The following is a 21,063-nucleotide window of genomic DNA, read 5'->3' on the forward strand; positions in this document are numbered from 1 at the left end:
AAGTATTGTTCAGTGTTACAGATCAACTTCAGCTGCTGAACACCAACCAACATTGTTCTTTACTTTAAAATCCATCACAAACTAACCTGTTTATCCTGCACTAAACAGCAGTATTTTAATAATAACAGAGTCTGTGAAAAAACATAGCTTCACATCATATACAGATCCAATACTTGATTTTAAAAATGAGGACATTGTGCCAGATTTGCTCAGTGGGTGAGCAGGTGACCATATGCCACATGGTTGGAGTGCAGCAGGCGGGGTTTGAGTCTGACCCACGGCCCTTTGCATCATAACTTCCCCTTCTCTCTCTCTTCACTTTCGTGTCTGCCTTCATTGTTCCACTATCAAATAAAAGCAAAAAATGCACCTTTAATGCAGCTTTAAATTTCCAATTTATCAAATGCAACTGAGCAGTTCTTACTTTTTAGATATATACCTCTGTAGTTTCCCCTTTCTGGCCTGTTTTTCTTACATCTTTCTGCATCTGTGAGTGCCATCATTGCTCTCCCTGAGAAACACAGCTTGCAGACACACTGTGTGACAAACTGCACACAAGCAGTTTGCGTTTGCTGATATTTGTTGAGCTCATAGAAATGTTGCATTTGAAATGACCCGCCACTTAAAGCACCTTACTCCCTTTATGCTCGCTCCTCTTCCATAACACTAGCTAGATGCTGAAGTACCGCAACCACAATTAATGGGCATCTACACCAAACACTCTGTTCTGATTTTCCCCGTCCACTTTAACCTCTAAGTATAGGCCTATAAGTGATGTATAAATTATGCTTTTCATTTTTCTGTGTATGATAAGTCCTGGCAATGGCTACACAAATAAGATCTCTTGTCTTTCAGGTGTTGTTGTTAAATAAAAATATCCCCAAAATGTGTTAAACCTAAAGTAACACCGCTGTTTTGAAAATTTAAAGAGTAGAAAATACAGATACTTGTATTAAAATGTAGAGAACGAAAGTTACAAGTTAAAGTAAGAAAAATAAATACTCAAGTAAAGTACAGATACCTGAAAATTCTAGCAAAGTACAGTAACAGTATTTGTACTTTGTTACTTCTCATCTTCTTCTCAAATTCCACAGAACTATATGCAATAGAATAATTTGGTAATGTGATGACATTTAATATCCAAAAGGTCAAAGATTAACCTTTGACAATGGGTTCACCCGAAACCGTGGCTGATTGTGACCTACACCCGTTTTCACACCTTGGCTCGTGTAATTAGGTAGAGTATCAATATCAATAGGGGTTAGTGATAGGGCTCCACCTGTCGCTCTGAAGCTTTCGGATGAGAGGTAAAACATCTTCAAGGAAACTTAAAGAAGTCCAGATGCTTTTCTTTCCAAGCTCCTTAGAGTACCTGACCTGGATGACTGAGAACCTTCACAGACATATTTACTTTGGCATGTTAATGTTTTACTTTTTTTCACTGGTATTCACAGCTATAACTCAGAAAAAAAGAAGGCGAGATTGTGACTGTGGTTTAATGAGACACAGAACTGGTGGCATTTACCTTTAGTTATCAGTTAGACATCTTTATTGTCTTCACTGCTCATATAAGTCTGGCCTGACCTGAATCTAAACTGTAACCTGTCTGGTTGGCCTAGGAATACAAATGCATTTTGGTTAGTCTAGTTGAAAAATAATATTTTCTCCTCCCAAACCATGACAAGCTAGAAGGAAAAGCTCTGATAATTTCTCTTCTCGTTGTGGTTCTGTCTTTACTGTATTTTTTTGGAGGCCACTTATCACTGCTAACAGCAGACAGGAATAGTTTCATTCTTCCTTCCATAAATGTGCTATCTTTCTCTGAATTGAAGGCACTCTCCAGAGGTGCATAACTGCCGCAGCATCCTTGAGTGTGAAGTACGGTCATTATCGAGCAGTTCTTGAGAAAATCTCTACTTCTTCCTGAAGGTGTAATGTAAGAAGCGTTCCTCAGCTTAATAATGTACTGTGGCATAAAGCTGACATGGCTTCTCAGTGTGCTGCCTGGTACAATTGAATCTATTATGTAAAAGAAAAAAATATACCATGGTTTAAAACTGTGTGAGAGTGATATAAATAATTCAGATGTTAATATTTGTCGTTACTTAATTATTGCTGAAGCAGAACAAGAAGTGCGTAAACGTCCGAGACAGTTTGTTCTGTTTCACAATGTTCTCTCGCAGAGTTGATATTTAATACAACCTCCGATGTATCGAAACCTTTGTTTCGACTGAAAGCTGTTTTCCCACATTCTTCTACTGAGTGGTCTCACATGACGTCACATGCGTATTGCTCTACAGCTGTCCGCCATGTTGGATGTGAATCAACCACATGGTTGCTAGATACAAATGCGTATATCACGACTGGTTGACAGCAGTTCCCAGTAGTTTCTGGCTGTTGCTGGGTGAAAAGGGTTGCAAAGAAGTTGATGCACCAAAAACCTCCCAGTGAGTTTAGTTGCTTTGGTTGCTAGCAGATTCCCGTGGTTGCCTGTAGTTTTTCATGTTTGTCTGCAAATAATCAGTCAATACTACTAATTGGTAAATGAACTGGTTCTTATATCAGTAGCTTTTCGACTCTACCTACCTTATTCATCACACGATAGATGCATCAGAGAGAAATTACAAATGGCACAGAATGTCTTTTACATAATTTTTTTTTCTCATTAGTAAACCCTCATGCCTTACGAGTGGGGCATCTTTCTTCCCGGAGAAAACATTCCCATGAGCATACAAATTTTTTCACTCATCACTCATAAGTGCTTTGTATTCATTTGCAGTGACCCTTTCCTGTAAAGTGGCTCCAAACCATGCCCGTAAAATGTCCCTAAAACTGTAAGTTCCTGGAACCTTCACTGTCAGAGTCGGTCATACTGTTTTTTCCCTTAATTCATCATCAATCTGTAACATTCCCTGACTTTTCCTCCATACTGTTAACATTCTTATAAATATCTACTACAATATCTGATGGCTCACTACGAAAAACGTATGAATGAAATAAATTGTTATTGTGTTATTTTAGGCAGCTTTTGTCAGCATGCAGCTTGAACCACCACTGTGACCTCCGATTTCCAATGCAATTTGTTTTCCTCTTATTTTGGAGTCTTTTTATACAAACAAACAAATAGTAACTCTAGATTGTGGAACCTAAAAAAATAATAAATAAGCTGTCATTCATGAATACTGTAGTTAGGGGTTCGCTGTTCAGTTCATTTAAATTGGATATAGTTTAACCTCATGCTATTGCATTCTGGAGGTTCTAAAATTAAGATAAGAAGTTAATGAAATATGAAGGGTATAACACACATCACATCATTCTTTCTTTTTAAAAGGCTTTTAGCTTAGTAGTTGTTTTTTGAGTGACATGGGCACGGCACAAAAGCAGCAGCTGAAATAAAACCTATTAAACTTGTGCTTTTTAAAATGCCTACATTGGTTTTGTGACTTGAAGCCTGCTTTAATTTCCCAGTTAATATACAAACGCAGCAGAGCTTTTATATTTAACCACATCTTTGTAGATTTATAAAGGGATCTGGTGCTGTTACCTTGGTTATCTTGATCTTCTCTTCTGAAAGGCTTTAGAAATATTATATTACATTATATTATATATAATCGTAGGTATTTAGAAACATTTTTTGAGATGTAATGAGAAATTTATACTTAAGCACTCTTATATATTATATATATTATATTTACATATACCTGTCAGTACTTATTTTTAGTTTGTAAATGTGACATAAAATCAGCAGTAGAAATGTTGTGCACTCAACAATGTGTGCAAAAGCTTTGTGACGTGAAACCTGCTTCTAATCCTCAGTTAATATACAACTCTGGCAGGTCCTTTACAGATAGTGAGATGTGTTGCAGTGTGAAAGTTAACTCGGTTTTCTCCTCATGGAAACACTCAGAAGTATTTCACTAGGATGAAATTAAGACGTTTTACGCTTCCTGTAGTAAATCAGCTCTGCCATGATGCCTTTTACATTTCTAAAGAATTAACAGGTGTAGAATACAATTGATTTATTTGACTCTGACTGCAGTTTTAAAATTCTTTAAATAATTAATTCTTTGTTATACAACTTTAGCTTTTCATCACTGACATGGAAGGCCAATCGGTTTTCCTCTCATCAAACTGCTTTAAATGTTTAAATCTTTTGTGATGAATGCAAAATCATGAAATCATTTAAGTGTTATTGATTTTAATCCTCTCTAAGTAAAGCCTTAGCAACGCATTCTTTGTGCAGCCTGAGTGTTTTTACTTATCCCTTGTCGCAGTATTGACATGTTATCCCGTTTCATCTTAATCTTGTCATTCTGATGTTTTTCTCATCTTGTGGTCTGACACATTCGGTGTGCACACTGTGTGTGCATGTGGACCTATGTGTATCTCTGCGTGTCTAAGATAGTGTTTCAAAGAACAGAGGGAGCTTACAGACACAGTGGAAGCTGCTGCTTGATAAGAGCAGAACAATTTCCAGAAAGTGGTAGAACATTTTTACCTAGTTTGACCCCTACTTGGTCTAAACTAGGGCTGCCACAAACGATTATTTTGATAGTCGACTAGTCACCGATTATTTTTGCGATTAGTCGACTAATCAAATCCATTGGACGTAAAACGTACAGTTTATTGCACCAGCACGCATCTGCTCTCATATAACTATCATTAGCTTACAGCTTTAAGTGTTTAAGGTATGTGCTAACTAAAAATAAAGACAAAATGTTAGTTTATTAAATTTTAATGAAATTTGCAGATTGTTTCGGTGAAGTTTAATAAACTCCTTGCTATCTAAAATATAACAGGAAACCGGAGTATATTCTCGAGCATCTCACACTTCTGATAATCAGTTGTCTGCTTGACGTTTATTCAGATGTGTAAAAACTATAACTTTAATCTCCGCCAAACCGATTTACTCAGGAACAAATAAAATACTAAAAAAAGCCAAACAATAACATTTTTAAGTTATCTAAGTGACTTATATATCATGTTTAACCTGAGTAGCGAAAGACAGTGGTGGGTTTGAAAACAATTAGCCGGGAGTCCGGTGTTCTCACGGGCTCTAGTTAGCTGTGCCCCCAGCTAGCTATCGAGCTAGTGGGTAACAGACGTCTCCGAAAACGTCGGAGAGCTTTTGAAAGTATGTTGTGTCTTGATAAACAGAGCAGATATTTGAAGTTTACACAGCTACATTCTCGCCTGAAAATATGTTAAACTTTATTTTGTGACCCAGAAAGAATAATAAGAGTAATATTAAAACTAACTAGCTGCCGCCATTGTTGGAAACTGAGCTGGGCTGCGCTATGAATTCTGGGACACAGCTTCTTCTTCTTCGGGGTTTAACGGCAGCTGGCATCCTTGTACATGCAGTGCTGCCATCTTCTGTTTCAGTCCGTTATTATACTCTTAAATCCTACTACTTATTCCTGCGTCTTTTGGGATCTTACAAAGCTTCAAACGAAGCGTCGACTATTAAATTTGTCGTCGACGATTTTAATAGTCGATGTAATCGTGACTAGTTGACTAATTGTGGCAGCCCTAGTCTAAACATAAATATTTCAGCTGCTCAACAGAAAAAAACTGAGGTTTGAAGAGATTTCCAGAACTCTGCTGTTCTTCAGGTAGTTTCATTGCAGTCGTAGAAACAATGTTGGTATTTTTGTGTCATTATGTGAACAATAGAACTTTCTGAGTTAAAGAGCAGTGCTTCTGATTACATGTCAAAACAAGGTGAATTCTTCTACTTTAAGGTTTAAAGTGGTTAGTTTGGTCAACCATAGTCAACATTTGTCGTAATGTCTGTAGTTTTAGCATAAAGGTTCAAATCGTCTTCAAAAGACATAAAATTTAACGTTTTAAGCAAGAGAAGATTTTTTTTCATGGTTTTAGAGTAGAAAAAGAAAAAAATCATCAGCAGCCTAAGTGGTCTGAGCTCTCATATAATGTTTGCAAAGTCTTTATTAGGGTTATGACTTGTTCATAGGGAAGTCTGGGTGATGCACATTTCAAAGCTATACAAACCCTCTGACTTGGGGAACATCTAAATAACTGCATAGCATCTATAGTCACATGCTTGGATTGTGAACAGAGAAGTTTCATTGTTGAGAATCGTCCATCTTTATTTCCCCTGCTGCTTCCAGTGTGAAGGCACTGTGTGTCCATCTGGAGCACAGGGGAGCCGGTGACTTAACAAGGTCTGGAAATTTAAATAATTGCTTCTCATTAAGCAGCGGGAAGAAGATGGCAAAGTTTTGTCAGGTAGACAGTTCCACAGTTCACAGTGACTTAAAATCATAGTTAACAAGAACACTGGAGGACAAGTTGACTTCTGGAAGGTAAAGATTTACTTTGAGAGAGCACTCTTTGTACATGTGAAGCAGGATTGATAGAAAGGCAAATCCTCTCTAAGTGTTTGACTGCATTAGACTGGAATAGTAATGCACATTCTGGTCTGTGCTGTGACACCTACACAAATATGAACTGAAAAATCTCCTTACTGCCAAGTGAAATATTTGCAAATTAATTTAAAAGGAAAGAAAAGCCTGGAGTCTTTGGAGTTAAGTCCTGGGCACTGATGAAATTAAATTAAACTTTTTGGCCTGAATGAGCAACAGCGCTAGAAGCTGAAAAAGAGGAGGGTTTCAAAATTGGACAACGTAAGAGGTGCAAACCAAGGTTTTGTCAGAGTTCCCAAGCTTAGCATCGGAAAAATAAAGCTGAAGGAGGTCACAGAACTAGAAGCTTTATTCTGGAGGTGTAGGTTAAAATCCCACCAGACAAGAACTGAAAGAATGTAGCAGCTACAGTGGGGCAAAAAAGTATTTAGTCAGCCACCGATTGTGCAAGTTCCCCCACTTAAAATGATGACAGAGGTCAGTAATTTGCACCAGAGGTACACTTCAACTGTGAGAGACAGAATGTGAAAAAAAAATCCATGAATTCACATGGTAGGATTTGTAAAGAATTTATTCGTAAATCAGGGTGGAAAATAAGTATTTGGTCACCTCAAACAAGGAAATTCCCTGGCTCTCACAGACCTGTAACGTCTTCTGTAAGAAGCTTTTCTGTCCCCCACTCGTTACCTGTATGAATGGCACCTGTTTGACCTCATCATCTGTATAAAAGACACCTGTCCACAGCCTCAACCAGTCAGACTCCAAACTCCGCCATGGCCAAGACCAAAGAGCTTTCGAAGGACACCAGGAAAAGAATTGTAGACCTGCACCAGACTGGGAAGAGTGAATCTACAATAGGCAAGCAGCTTGGTGTGAAAAAATCAACTGTGGGAGCAATCATCAGAAAATGGAAGACATACAAGACCACTGATAATCTCCCTCGATCTGGGGCTCCACGCAAGATCTCATCCCGTGGGGTCAAAATGATCATGAGAATGGTGAGCAAAGATCCCAGAACCACACGGGGGGACCTGGTGAATGACCTGCAGAGAGCTGGGACCAAAGTAACAAAGGTCACCATCAGTAACACACTACAACGGCAGGGAATCAAATCCCGCAGTGCCAGACGTGTTCCGCTGCTGAAGCCAGTGCATGTCCAGGCCCGTCTGAAGTTTGCCAGAGAGCACATGGATGATACAGCAGAGGATTGGGAGAATGTCATGTGGTCAGATGAAACCAAAGTAGAACTTTTTGGTATAAACTCAACTCGTCGTGTTTGGAGGAAGAAGAATACTGAGTTGCATCCCAAGAACACCATACCTACTGTGAAGCATGGGGGTGGAAACATCATGCTATGGGGCTGTTTTTCTGCCAAGGGGACAGGACGACTGATCCGTGTTAAGGACAGAATGAATGGGGCCAAGTATCGTGAGATTTTGAGCCAAAACCTCCTTCCATCAGTGAGAACTTTGAAGATGAAACGAGGCTGGGTCTTCCAACATGACAATGATCCAAAACACACCGCCCGGGCAACAAAGGAGTGGCTCCGTAAGAAGCATTTGAAAGTCCTGGAGTGGCCTAGCCAGTCTCCAGACCTCAACCCCATAGAAAATCTGTGGCGGGAGTTGAAAGTCCGTGTTGCTCGGCGACAGCCCCAAAACATCACTGCTCTTGAGAAGATCTGCATGGAGGAATGGGCCAAAATACCAGCTACTGTGTGTGCAAACCTGGTAAAGACCTATAGTAAACGTTTGACCTCTGTTATTGCCAACAAAGGTTATGTTACAAAGTATTGAGTTGTATTTTTGTTATTGACCAAATACTTATTTTCCACCCTGATTTACGAATAAATTCTTTACAAATCCTACCATGTGAATTCATGGATTTTTTTTTTTCACATTCTGTCTCTCACAGTTGAAGTGTACCTCTGGTGCAAATTACTGACCTCTGTCATCATTTTAAGTGGGGGAACTTGCACAATCGGTGGCTGACTAAATACTTTTTTGCCCCACTGTATAAAAAGTGTTTATAAACCGATGGGCTGTTATTAAGTACTAACCATCAAAGCCACACATTTGCAAAGTTCATTTTCCCTTTCATTTTTTTTTAAACTGTTATTTACTAAATAAATAAAGAAAATATGTATCCTGCGAACTGTAAACCAGTTACTGCTTAATATTTAAAGATGAGGAGATACAATATAAATTATAAACATGGATCATACGTGATCGAAGTTTGGATTATGTAGCTTTGTTGTCCTTGATTTCGTTGTACCTTTTAATGTGTTGGTTTAAAAAGGAAAAATTAAGAAAGTATAATGAATAGTGTCGGGGGTATTGTACTAGTTGTGTACGAGCAATGAATAATTCAGTCTGGATTGACTCCATGTCTACATTCTGTTCTTGTCATTTAGAATGAGCATGCTCTGAAGGAGAGAGATACATACACCAGAATAAATACATCTGATTAGAGTGCATACAGTATGTCTTAGCCTTGAGTGAACAACTTGCAGACACTCTGTAGTTGCAGTGGAGGAAGCAGGAGGGAAGATAGGAACCCGGCAAAATGATATGAAATTGCAAAAATTTATCTTTTGAGTGACATCTGCTGTCAGGAGTCAAGTTTTTGTACCAGAAAAGCAGCAGATGATCAGATAAAGCTAATTTTAGCTTGTTTATTGTTTTCGCTGTTTTTTTTTTTTTGTTACATTTTGTTACATGATACATGTTATTAACTACTTTTCATTTATATTAGTAGCAGTGTATACATGTGTATTATTAATAGTAAGAACTTAAACATTCGAAAAGAACATTACAGATTACTAAAATAACTGATTAACTCGGACAAGTATTTTCAAAGTGCGTCAACAATTTCCCAAAATAATCTCAGGCTCCCAAAATCTGCATTTTTCATACATTCCAGCATCTCCTCCAGGCTTGGACAGCTCATAGCTGCTTTAGGAAATAGGTCAAGGCATCCCGCAGACTTAAGAGTGTGAATTAATGAAGACCTTTTTCCCCAACAGACTGGCTTTATTCTTAAATGTCAAAGTGTGGATGAGAATAACTGCAGAATTTTAAAATAGGGAAATAAATGCTCGGGAAAAAACGCTCTCTATTACTAGTGTATTAGTCATATACTATATAAAACGTTTAGTCACACTAAATAAAAAGTAACTGATAAATAAACTGCAGCTTGTGCATTATTTGTGGTGTAGCAGAAACGATCCTAAATCTCTTCAAAAGATCTCTGGCTCCTAAGCTGTTCAAGCCCCATTTTTGTGAATGAATATTTTCTCTCTATATATATTTAAACATCTGTAACCCCCCAAAAAACTGCAGAACTCTTTTTTTTTTTCTTTGCATAGCCCATGTCATATATCGCCCTCTAGTGTTACCATGGGATATGTGCATGCAAAAACTGTAGCTGACACATACTTTACATGCTGACAGTATGAGAGTTGAAACTAATAGATGAAATTTATTTTTATATAAGTTCACGCATAGGGTTTATTTGTATGTATGTTTGCTTTTGTTGTGTTTTTCTTTTTTTGTTTATTTTAGGGAGAAATAGGCCAAAAATAAATACATTTTAGATGCAACTTCTGTATCTTTTCATTTTTGCTGGAACTGTGTGACACTGACTGTCACCCTGATTTTCTTGCAGCAGCCAGCAAAGCAGTCAGCAAAGCAGCCTGCAGAGTAGCCATGAAGACGAAAGCAATCGCTTCTTGACTCCATTGATCCGAGAGGAGAGGTAAGCAAGTGTGTAACTGCTGCACGCGTTTGCCTTTGCATGAGACACTTTTTATGTGGCAGAGCAAGAGGACTTTTAACATGTGTTAGCAAACCAAGTCGAAGCTGGGATTTGAAGGTCAAACCCAGGAAGTTATGTACTACACTGCAAGGGTCACTCTGTAAGAATTTAATTTATTATTAGAGGAATTGTGATGCTGTGAGCATCAGTGAGGGCACATACACTGTGTTTTGTGTGTCTATCTGATACAGTCATTCAAAGTGAAAGAACAATGAAGTCAGTGTTTTTGGTCATTTCATATGCAGTCTCTGGTTATTGCATATATTCTCCAGTAGAGGGCAGTCCAAGGTCTATTTTTTTGCTAGTAGTGATGGTGAGGCAAAAGGATTGGTTGTGGCTTTACATTTAGATATTTCATCAGTTTCATAAAAATGCTAATTGAAGCCTCATTCAAAAAAACATTATTTTTTTCTTCGATCGGCCTCGTTCTGTGAAAATGGATTCAAATGAAGCTTTTGAACTATCCATAAACTTGTAAATGCCACACTCTGATTTTCCTTCTGATGTGACATTCATGAGAATTACAAACTGACAGAGAAGGTTCTTTTACTGGTGCCTACGCCGCAGTCGTAGCGGTCATATGTAACTTCTCCCACAGCAATTAGAGGCTCTGCGTCCCAGAGCTCAGTTTGAGTTGAGAGATTAGCTCTTTGTCACTCTTTGCTGCAGTTGTCACAGCATCACTACTGAGAAGTAAAATCAGTAACTGAATATGGTGCTTAAGTGTGTGCATGTCTTTATTTGTCATACATGTTTCGGCCTGTGATGTGATATCCAGTTTTTATGGCAATTTTTACAATCAGATAGTAAAGCTGTAGAGAAGCCTTGATAATACATGTAGTTTTCCTATTCTCAGAGTACCGGAAGCAAAAGCAGAGTCTCTAGTGTGGTCTCTGTCCCTGCACAGCAAACTTTAGCTGTTCATCTGCTATAAATATTAAAATAATAATTTTTTAAAAAGATGAGGAAGAGGAACTTTGTTAGATCAGTGCAAGAATTAAACAGATTTTTGCATAAGAAAACCTGCACACCAAATTTATAAGTCTTTCAATCTAAGGGTGGTGCTTAAAATCACACCAGATAATGACAGCCTGCAGGTAAAATAACACAAGACTGTGTCAATAATTATTCTTCTAAACTGGCTAATTTCATGCTCATAATTTAATGTGGTGTGCCAAAAACAGAGTAGAATCTGCTTAAAATAAATAGTTTGTTGCTTTAGAGCAAATGAACTGCTGCTCATATTGTTCACGTGCAGAGCTAAGATTCAGTCAAGCATGATGCAAAAGTAGGACATCTTGAAGAGAAAATTTGCAAGAATCCCCTCCGTCTAGCCTCTGAATAACCACCCACTTAGTTGTCTTTGCTTTTAGCTCAGTCTACCAGAGCTGTGCACTACACCTCCACTGTTTCTCTCTGTCCTGCTCTCCCTCCCGTGCACTCTCCTCGCTCAGTGTCTCCTCTTACTCAAATCAGGAACAGCACCTGTGAAACCTATGGGATTTTTTGCAGCTCTTTTCTTTGCTGCACTGGTGATAGCTAGTGAGGTTTGTCTGCAGCAGCTGCAGGGAGAGCAGCGTTCTGTAGCCGGCTTTAGAGGGCACGGAATGTCATGTCTCCTCTGCAGGTAAAAACAGCTGGATTTCTGCCCGGCGGCTGCCTTCTCGCAAACTTCGCCCGTGTCGTCATCTCCATGCCAGTCACGCTTGTGTTTTTTGCTCTCTCTGCGTTTGTCTGTCTTCCTGGTGTGCTGCAGTTTTTGCTCGGTGTATGATGTGCGCAGCTGCATTTTCTGGTGAAGTGGCAGCAGGCTAACACAGTATGTGAACGTTTAGCTGCCTCAGCCAGATTATCAGGTCATCTGTGGAGGTTTTTGGGAAGAACGTGAAGACAAGTTTGCTCATTCCCTGTCATTGTCATGTTTTTGGTTTCGTTGCCTCTGACGCTTCTGCTCAACTCCTCCACTAACTGCAGATAGTGTTATGTAATATCACAATGTGACTTTGCTAAGTGAGTGTAATATGACTCATCGGTGAAGATGATGCAGCACATGATTGTGAGTTGTGAATGAAAATTTGTGCATTGTGAGACATGCCATCACAGGATCAATTTGCAGAATAGAGAATACGTTTATGTAACTCCAGTGAAATTGCCAGGCTGTCATGTGACACTTAGCTTTAAACCCCCTCCCTTCTCAGAAGGTTTAAGTAATATATCCGCAGCTATATTTCCACCACCATATGAAGCACTACAATGCAGCAAGCAGACAGAGATAGACTTTATTTAATCATACACTGGGGAAGCTCACCTCCTCCAGATATCTATAACTAGATTATAAATGCTCAAATATTGAATTAATATGCACTGTGTGTTTTCATTCTTACATAATGATATCAAATTGTACACATTAGTAAATCATTATCCTGAATAAGTTTTTTCACATTCACAGCCAGTGGCTGCCCAGAGATTGTGGGTCTTGCACAGTCAATACCATTTTTGAATGCAAGGTGGTTGCACGGGTCGCCTGATAGGAGGCAACCTTTCTGCAAACAGTTGCAGTCTGATTTGGACTGACTGCAGTCACTCTCTGATTGTTGAAGGTTTGTAAATAATTGCACTTAATTTGTAAATGCAGACAGATTGCCAACATGCTGCCATCAGTCTGAATGAGTCTTTGTCAATGAGCTCAACTTAATGGGACAACTTGGTTTCAAGCAGGTTGTATTCTGGTTTTATTACTGTAGAATAGGAAGGCTCCTCAGTGTCTGGTGATTCCTGCTTCTAATTCCTTTCTTGTTTGGGTGGTTATTTGAGCTACTGTTGCTTTCCTGATAGTTCAAAGTCGCTTTTCCGGGAAAATCCCAGTAGGGACGCAGTTTCTGAAATACTGAGACCACTCTGTTTGGCATCACCATGCCACACTCAAAGTCACAAATCATATTTCTTCCCATCCTGATGCTCAGTTTGAACGTTGGCATCTGACCAGTGCCTACATCCCTAAATATAATTGCTTCCAAGTGATTGGCTGATTAGATCCTTCTGTTAACAAGTTGTGGACATGCGCCTCACCTCATGCGTCTCAGGTAAATTATAGTTAATGAGTTTGTAAAACTATATGAATATATAATGAATGCAATAGATTCTTTACATGAGTTGTTCTAAAGTGAGGAGTTATAGTTATTTAGAAGAAAAAGAAAGTGTCTTTTTGATGTCACAACCACATAATATGATGCAGAGTGTTTCAGCTGTTAGATAAAAGCCGTGTCTACAGTACGCTATGACTGAATGTTCTTTTTTTCCCTGTGCAGGTCTGACAGTGCAGCGGACAAAATCAGGTGAGTCTACTTCCTCATCGTCCCCGTAGAGGTGGTGGCATGCATCGTATGCTGGTGAGCTTATGCACCGTGACCAGCCTTACTGTCACCCCATCTGCCCTGGCCCCACCCACCCCTCATGTGACACAGATTCACGCCTTTGTCCACCAACCAAGGTGTCTGAATACGCTTTACATTTGGAAAGGCCAGCAGTGAATACAGTTGCAAGCCATGGAATGCCATTGTTATCTTTTATTGGACAAACAACATTAGACACAAACAGGGCTTTGTAGGTTGGGCACTATTGTGGAGATTGTAGTCCTTTAGCTACCCAGCCGGTGGCAGGTCAGCACTGTGCACTCACACTGTGGGCACAGACACTTTGCTCTTTGGGGTGTGAAGGCTGTGCAAGAGAGACTGTGCTGGGCCTGAAGCAAAAAGGTCCAAGGCGTACACTGGAAAGGTGAGTGTGATTGGCTACAAGCAAGTCTTTGACCGGCAGCATGACAGGAAATTATATAAGCTGCTGTTTCTACGTTTCTGACTTTAGGACTGCTCTCCAATGTTGAGTCAGAGTGTAGTCAACTCAGTAATAGATATACTGTACTATCTTTCAGACATGGTGTTGAGCATGTTTTATTTTATGCAGAAAGTGATACTGGCAGTTTGTTATGAGGCCATAACCATGTAAGCGCTTTGCTTTTTGATGTGTGCCTGTGTTTGATGCTCGCAACGATCATTCAGGAGAAATGATGTTTGTGCAGCACATTTTCTGAGCTGAATGAACACTGTTATTATTCTGTGTTTTTGTGTGTGCAATCTGGTATGCGTGTGTCTGCTTTGGTATGCTTTGAGTGGTCAGTCATGCGAGTTTGGTGACAAGCAGGCCAGTCCAGGTTTAAACCACTAGGAGTCTCTGTACTTCGGCATTTAGTGCAATGCCTTTCAAGCCAGGAGCCGTGCCTTTTGTGGGAAAATTGATGGTAATTAGATGTTGATTTTCCTTTTCTTCCTAGTTAATGCTTGTTGAATTTGTGAGGACACGGGACTCGGAGAATGTCTGAAATTTGTTTTGGATACACAGGTGGCCCAGCTGCATGTTGTATATGGTGGGCAAACCTTCTGAATGACAGTGGGTGTATTTTGTAATAGTGAGTGTTAACTATTAGTCCAAGAGATGCTGCTTTTGTTGCATTTTGTTTGATTGCCATCTTCACTTAAACACCTCTGCATTTTTAGAATGATTCATACATTCTGCTTCGGGTAGGATGGCAGAACAACAGAGGTGGATAACTGCCTATTGAGAGGAAAACATAGAACTGAATGGTTATGATAGAATATAATTAAACAATAGCAGTAAATTTTTAGTTAGATTAGTTGTTAAAAAACAAGATGTACTAACGCCAGTCATACATTTAAAAAAAATAAGGGAGGAGGGGGGATTAAAAAATGCTGATCGTACTATTACAGTGCAATGTTTTGATGAGAAGTCTTAAATCCTTGCATTTTTATTAATGTTGCTGAAGCTGACATCCCTCCGCGAAATGTGTTTCCCCACACAGCAGAAACTACTCTGAGCAAAGAGCTCAAGGTGTTGACCCAGTCGCCAAACCCCCTAAATCCAATCAAGCATGTGTGGGGTTAGGGATGGGTACCGGTATCTGGCACAGATTCTGACATAAAGGGTAGTAACCAGACCGAAAAGCAGCGCACATTTCGGTGCTTTTTTTTCCCTGAGATGTCATGCACTTTGGATTCCAGCCAATCATTTTACCTTTGCAAGCGTAGTAGGCGGGCCTAGGTACGTACGTTCTTTTAGAGCAGAGCTACAGATTAAAAATGCCCAAGGCAAAGCGGTCAAAGTCTGGCTGTACTTCACGGCAAAAGATGCAAACTCAGCAGCCTGCAACAAGTGCTTTAAGCTGATGCTGTGCAAAGGAGGTAACTCCTCGAATCTGATGAAACACCTGGCGACGTATAGCATTTTGTTAAAAGCCGAGAAATGCGCCGTATTTGATAGCTTGCTATGAGACCTCACATTGAGCACATCTACTGTGGGTGTGGTGCCTGTTATCGGACCCGGAGTTAGCAACATCCCCCAAAAACCCGAAGAGGAGAGTCCTGGCCCCTAGCTGCCAGTGTAACAGAAATGATGACGGCAACAGCAGCCGTTCTTCTCTGGGTGAGTAGCTTAATGGTGTTCGTGTGTAATTTACGTTGAGTAGGCTAACCACGTTATTAAATTAATGCATGTAAGGTGAACTAGCAAACACCGTCGTAGTTACATGCGGCTGTCTTCTTGTTTGATGGCAGATACTCTCTTCACCCTGGCCAAAAAGGCTAAAATGACCAAAGAAAAAGTGGAAAACAGTTAAACATGAGAGGTTTTTGGACAAAGTTTGTTTTTTCCATTGATTAAGCACTGCTTCCAGCCAAGGGTGATACCATATATGCCCTATACAGTGTTGGGTAAGTTACTTTAAAATAGTAACTTAGTTACATTACTAGTTACTTCTATCAAAAGTAACTCAGTTACTTCAAGTTACTCATTACTTTCAAAGTAACTAGTTACTAGGGAAAGTAACTTTGGTTTTACTCAGAATTCTCTTGTTAATGTGTTGCTTCCATAACTTTGCCAGTCTTCTAGCTTGCTTACTTGCCACAAGTGCACTGTGCCACCTACCAATAGAAAGGAAAAGATAATGTGCATATTTCCACGAGAGAAATCCCACGCCTGGACCGTCATTGACTGCTGCCATGATTCTAGCCTACATCACAGCGTCATGTGTGCCTTTTACATCCAACACAAAAACTGCAGTCGTGGTGCTTTGATTGTACTCAGAACTTGGAAATTCGGCCTTCTGAATAGGAAGATGTAGGTAACACCAGACTGCAGATGAGCTGCATACAGGGCTGGGACAGAAAATTGGCCCGGGCATTTTGACTGGAGACTGGCCTGCCATTATAGGAAAAATCATAAAGCCTTTGAATGAAAACAAACGCTGTTGTGACAGAGATGTACACTGTCTTGATGGTATATATGCATCAATCTATCAATCGTTTGTTGTAAGATTCCGATAATTATTTTTTAAAAGCTAAAAATGCCCCCCTCTCCCTGTTAATGCTCTACCTGGCCCCCCTGGCAAAACTTTGCTAGATCCGCACCTGCACAGTTACCAGCTGTCAGCTACATAAAAATAAGGATCCTGGGGTTATTTGTCTCTCAGAAACAGTTCATAACTTCCCTTCAACTCATTCATGTCACCTAAAAGGTAAACCTGTTTCTCCATCACCTGTTCAGCTCTGATGATTCAGTAAGGACGTCTCCTGGTTTCATCTTCATGTTTCCCTCTCACCAGATAACCAAACCGATATCATGACTAGCAGCTTTTTTGGAGCTGTGGCTCCAGCAAACATCAGCTGATACTAGAAATTAATATTAAATAAATTCTAACAACAGCTGATCAAGCTTAAACGTGCTGCTGTTGTTTAACGCGACATCGGCTGGTTTCCTCTTTCTGGCGCAAAGTGGGCGATAAACAAGCAAGAGAGCCGATCCGCTGATCATTGATCAGTTTTCATGATTGAAGTAGAAACAGGAGAGTGAGGGGGAGAATGAAAGAAGAGGAGGCAGCTGTGCAGCAAAGACACAGAATAACTCCAGCTTTGTGTCTTTTTCATTGTAGCTGAATTACGGGACAAACTGTTCCTTTTCACCTCAATAAGAAACGCGTAATATTTTCTCTGAATACCAGACGGGACGGTTGGCAACTCTAATAACTTATGAACAAAATAAAGTTCAACATCATTAACTTCATAGCACCCACCCAGCTGTATAGAAACTCCGTCATGCTAGCTAGTACGCAGTACGGAAAAAGTCAGAATAACGAAAATAAACTCCACCTAAACTTGGTTTATATCTGACCCAGAGAGACTGCAGGTCATAACTTCTTACCTGAAGTTCAGTTCACACTCGGACCGGCGGCCGCCTCGGGTCTCTCTTCCTTCTGCGTCCACTTTCTCTCATCCACCTGCTGCTCCACCACTTGCTAATGTTACTGAATCTGTGGAAGCTCTGCGATAGCCACCACACGAAGTAACGAGTAACGACCCTATCTAAATCCCAGTAACGACTAACGCATTCCTGATTTTGGCATAATAACTAGTTACCATGCTCATTACCACAATAATAACGTAGTTACTGTAACGCGTTACTTAATAACGCGTTAGTCCCAACACTGGCCCTATAGCTGCAGGAAAGGCTAACATTGTTATCTTTTTACAAAAAAACAGCTGAACATGAGAGGTTTTTGGACCAATTTTGTGTTCTCCATTCTTTAAGCACCGGTTCGAGCACCGGTTCGAGCACCGTTTAAGCACCGACACCGTTTCAAAAGTACTGGTTTGGTACTGGTATCGGATAAAACCTAAACGATACCCATCCCTATGTGGGGTACAGTGTGAAAAGAGCAATCCATGAGGCCATCCCACAGCCAACAGGACCTAAATCTATCTCCGTAGACCTTGTAACAGGGCTTCCAGTATTTCCTAAGTAGTGAGACAGACTGCTTAAATTCAATACTTATTTATAGGAGCACCTGTAAATAATGCATGCAAAAAGCCCTTCGGTTAGGTAAAATGTAATGCAAGTGTAATTAGAAACCTTTCAGTTTTGATGAGGAGAAAGAAGCTCTGATGCATTCTTTGCATGGAAAATATAATGGGGTTACTCAGCAATTATCTACATATACATTTTCCAGGAAATTTGGAAAAATGGTTCGGAAAGTTCCATTGTTTTTCCTTTGATGGCAAAGTGAGAAAGAAATACAAAAGCCTAATAATGAGCACAACCTATAATTATTATAAATGTGATAATGTCTGCGTTATCCTGTGTTAAAGCGCGTTGCCATACATGCTGGCTAGGTTTATGCTACATACATTAACATTATTAGCATTGTTTGAGTTCTGCCCAGCTCATTGGATAATAACTAATCTAATAATCACAGGCACCAGCCATATAAATGAAAACATTTGCCTCTGAATGACTGACCGACTTTAGTTGTGTTTCTTTGTTGCGTTGTTGTTGTTTTTATACTGCAGCCAACTACCAATAAAAACGTGGTCCATAAAGAGGCTTCTCATGAACTAAGATTTGGTTGGCTAATAATGGACACCCCTTATATTAGCTGTGATATTTATGCTTCTGAGATTCTTCCAAACAGTCCTGCCTTATCCTCTCTGCCTTTGCTCTAATGCCTGCATTGCTTTTCTGCCTTCTCAAATGCTGGATTATCGATCAATGTCTGTGGTTAGAGACATTAGCTTCCAGTGATGGAGGTCAGCATAATCTGATCTTGCCCTTTACTTTGTGAGACGGGCCCAGAAAAGCAAAGATTCAACATATTTGAAAACACACTAGTCTGGCTGTGGGTGACTTTCACTATACAGGCAAGAATTCACGTAACATATGATGAGATTTTTAATTTAAAAACAATAAATACATAAATAAAAATGAGCTAAAACTATGGATGCAATTTTTACCAGGTATTTCATGACCATTACATTTTTTTTATGGACCAAAAAAAAATATATTTGTTTATAACATCCAGTGTTGAACCACCTACAGCTAATTCCTGCCTTACTCCACATCTAGCTCAGGCTGTGACCTCAGAGGAGACTTTTTTGTTGTTTTTTAATTATTTATTTATTTATATAATAAATTTTCAGTGAGCACTTGCTAGAGCCATTACGCCTAGAAAGAGGAAATGAATGCATGACGCAGCTGCTGTTTCTTCTCCATATTCATTCAGTATCTGTGTGCATGCATTCACTGAAGCACTGATGTGGCGTCCTCACAAGCATGCTGTGATGCGGTGGCTGAGGAACAGGAAAGCGTAACTGCAGCTTTTAGTGCAGACACGGAGACGGAGGGAAGCAGAACAGGATGGGGGGCTGATAAAGCAACGACAAGAGGAAAAGAGGTGAAGGACCACCCTCGTCGAGCATAACCGTTCGCAGGGAGCCTACCAAAGGGACCTACCCACACACACACACCATGACCAGGCAGCCAATCAGTGCGCTCACATCCTTGATCCATCCTCCCGCGTACAACTGCTCATCCATGGCTCTGCAAGCAAATGTGAGGTGATACAGTAGAAAGCGACTGTGAGAGCCACTTAGACTGAAAACACAAGCTCAGTGTGTGTTTTCTTTTTTCATTATTATTATTATTATAATTGTTATGTATAGGAAGGAAGGCAGTGATTTGACAGTAGCTGGAATAATGAGCAGCTGGTTCAGTTTCTGCCAAGATATAAGCATTTAGTCAGCCTGGACATCCTGCGGCTTCCGAACCAGCATTTTAGCTTTACAAGTGTCTGTATCACTTTGGTTTGCTTGCATCGGAGACATTATGTCTCATTTGACTGACACTGGATGTGCTGCTTGAAAGATAAGGACGACGGGGATTTCGACATTTGGTGACGATGACAAAACATGTTGGATAAGTGACACTTTGACAACGGAACAAGGGAAGAGAGGCCATGAGAGCCAGGAGAGAGGCCAGGATGGTGTCTACCTGTTCACCATGCACAAACATAAGGTCAGCTCTCATTTCTGTTACCGGTGTGCAGTTGCAGAATGTTTTCAGCCCTGGAGTTAAAGTGCAACAACCTCTATTCTTAATCCTAAACCGTAAAATAGTTTATAGCATTAGTATAAAGTATAAAATGTGTTAACATAAAAAGGTGTTATGAAGTGTCAAACGGGCTGACTAACTGTATCTATTATACAGATGTATGTGTGTATATATGTGTGTGTGTGTGTGTGTGTGTGTGTGTGTATAAAATACATTGATAGCTACCTACGTATGTTCTCCTTAATCCAGATGTGCTCATTTAGCTATTTATTGTCTACAGAATTAAGTAATAATGTATGCTAATGTAGCCTCACTGACCAATTCACATGACCAAGATGGCCCTGGCATTATTTCCCTGTTGTACCCTTTTCTGTTTGACCTTTGCTGAAAAACTGTCCAAAGCAGGTTTTTAAATGTCAATTGCTTTAGCTTCTTTTGTTCTTCTAAGTTGCTTTATTATTTAAATATTTTTATGAATGTCTTGCAGCTGTACACTAATATAAGGTTATGCATTTTTAGACATCGTGCATTATGAAACATTGTTATACATGTAGATTCATAAATATAAGTTTAGTTCATATGATTTTGTAATGTGCTGCTGCAGTGACTACACTGTTTTCCATGTTTTTTGTAGGGTGGGGCTTGGGTTAAAATCGCCATTAAACAACAACTTTTGGTCAGCTTTATCCTTTATATTTAATTGGGAGAAAGTGTCAGAGTGATTAATAAACACATTTCATTTTCCCTAACACTGATGAATGGCTACAGGGGTTTTGCAGAATAAATCACAATGTGCCTGTAGAGTCGGCCTCTCACGCACAGCAGAGAGGATTTTCCAGCCGGCTTCTAAATCTCGGCTGTGATCTTTGCTGCCCAGATCCATTAAGGGCAATTTGGTTAGCTATAC

The 21,063-nt window shown here is 39.8% G+C and overlaps 1 protein-coding gene across 17 annotated transcripts in view; it reads left to right on the forward strand.

The window, feature by feature from the left end:
- The window catches only part of gramd1bb (GRAM domain containing 1Bb), a 122,102-nt gene that overhangs the window by 46,102 nt on the left and 54,937 nt on the right, over positions 1 to 21,063 (forward strand). For 12 of the 17 annotated variants that reach the window (XM_085130675.1, XM_085130680.1, XM_085130678.1 and 9 more), the window contains 2 exons: positions 10,056 to 10,145; positions 13,514 to 13,540. In XM_085130675.1, coding sequence (XP_084986801.1) covers positions 10,056 to 10,145; positions 13,514 to 13,540 — 117 coding nt within the window. The other 5 variants (XM_085130688.1, XM_085130693.1, XM_085130690.1 and 2 more) reach the window with 5 other exon arrangements.

The sequence above is a fragment of the Neolamprologus multifasciatus genome, chromosome 14, assembly GCF_963576455.1.
Source record: "Neolamprologus multifasciatus chromosome 14, fNeoMul1.2, whole genome shotgun sequence".
In the NCBI taxonomy this organism is placed as follows: Eukaryota; Metazoa; Chordata; class Actinopteri; order Cichliformes; family Cichlidae; genus Neolamprologus; species Neolamprologus multifasciatus.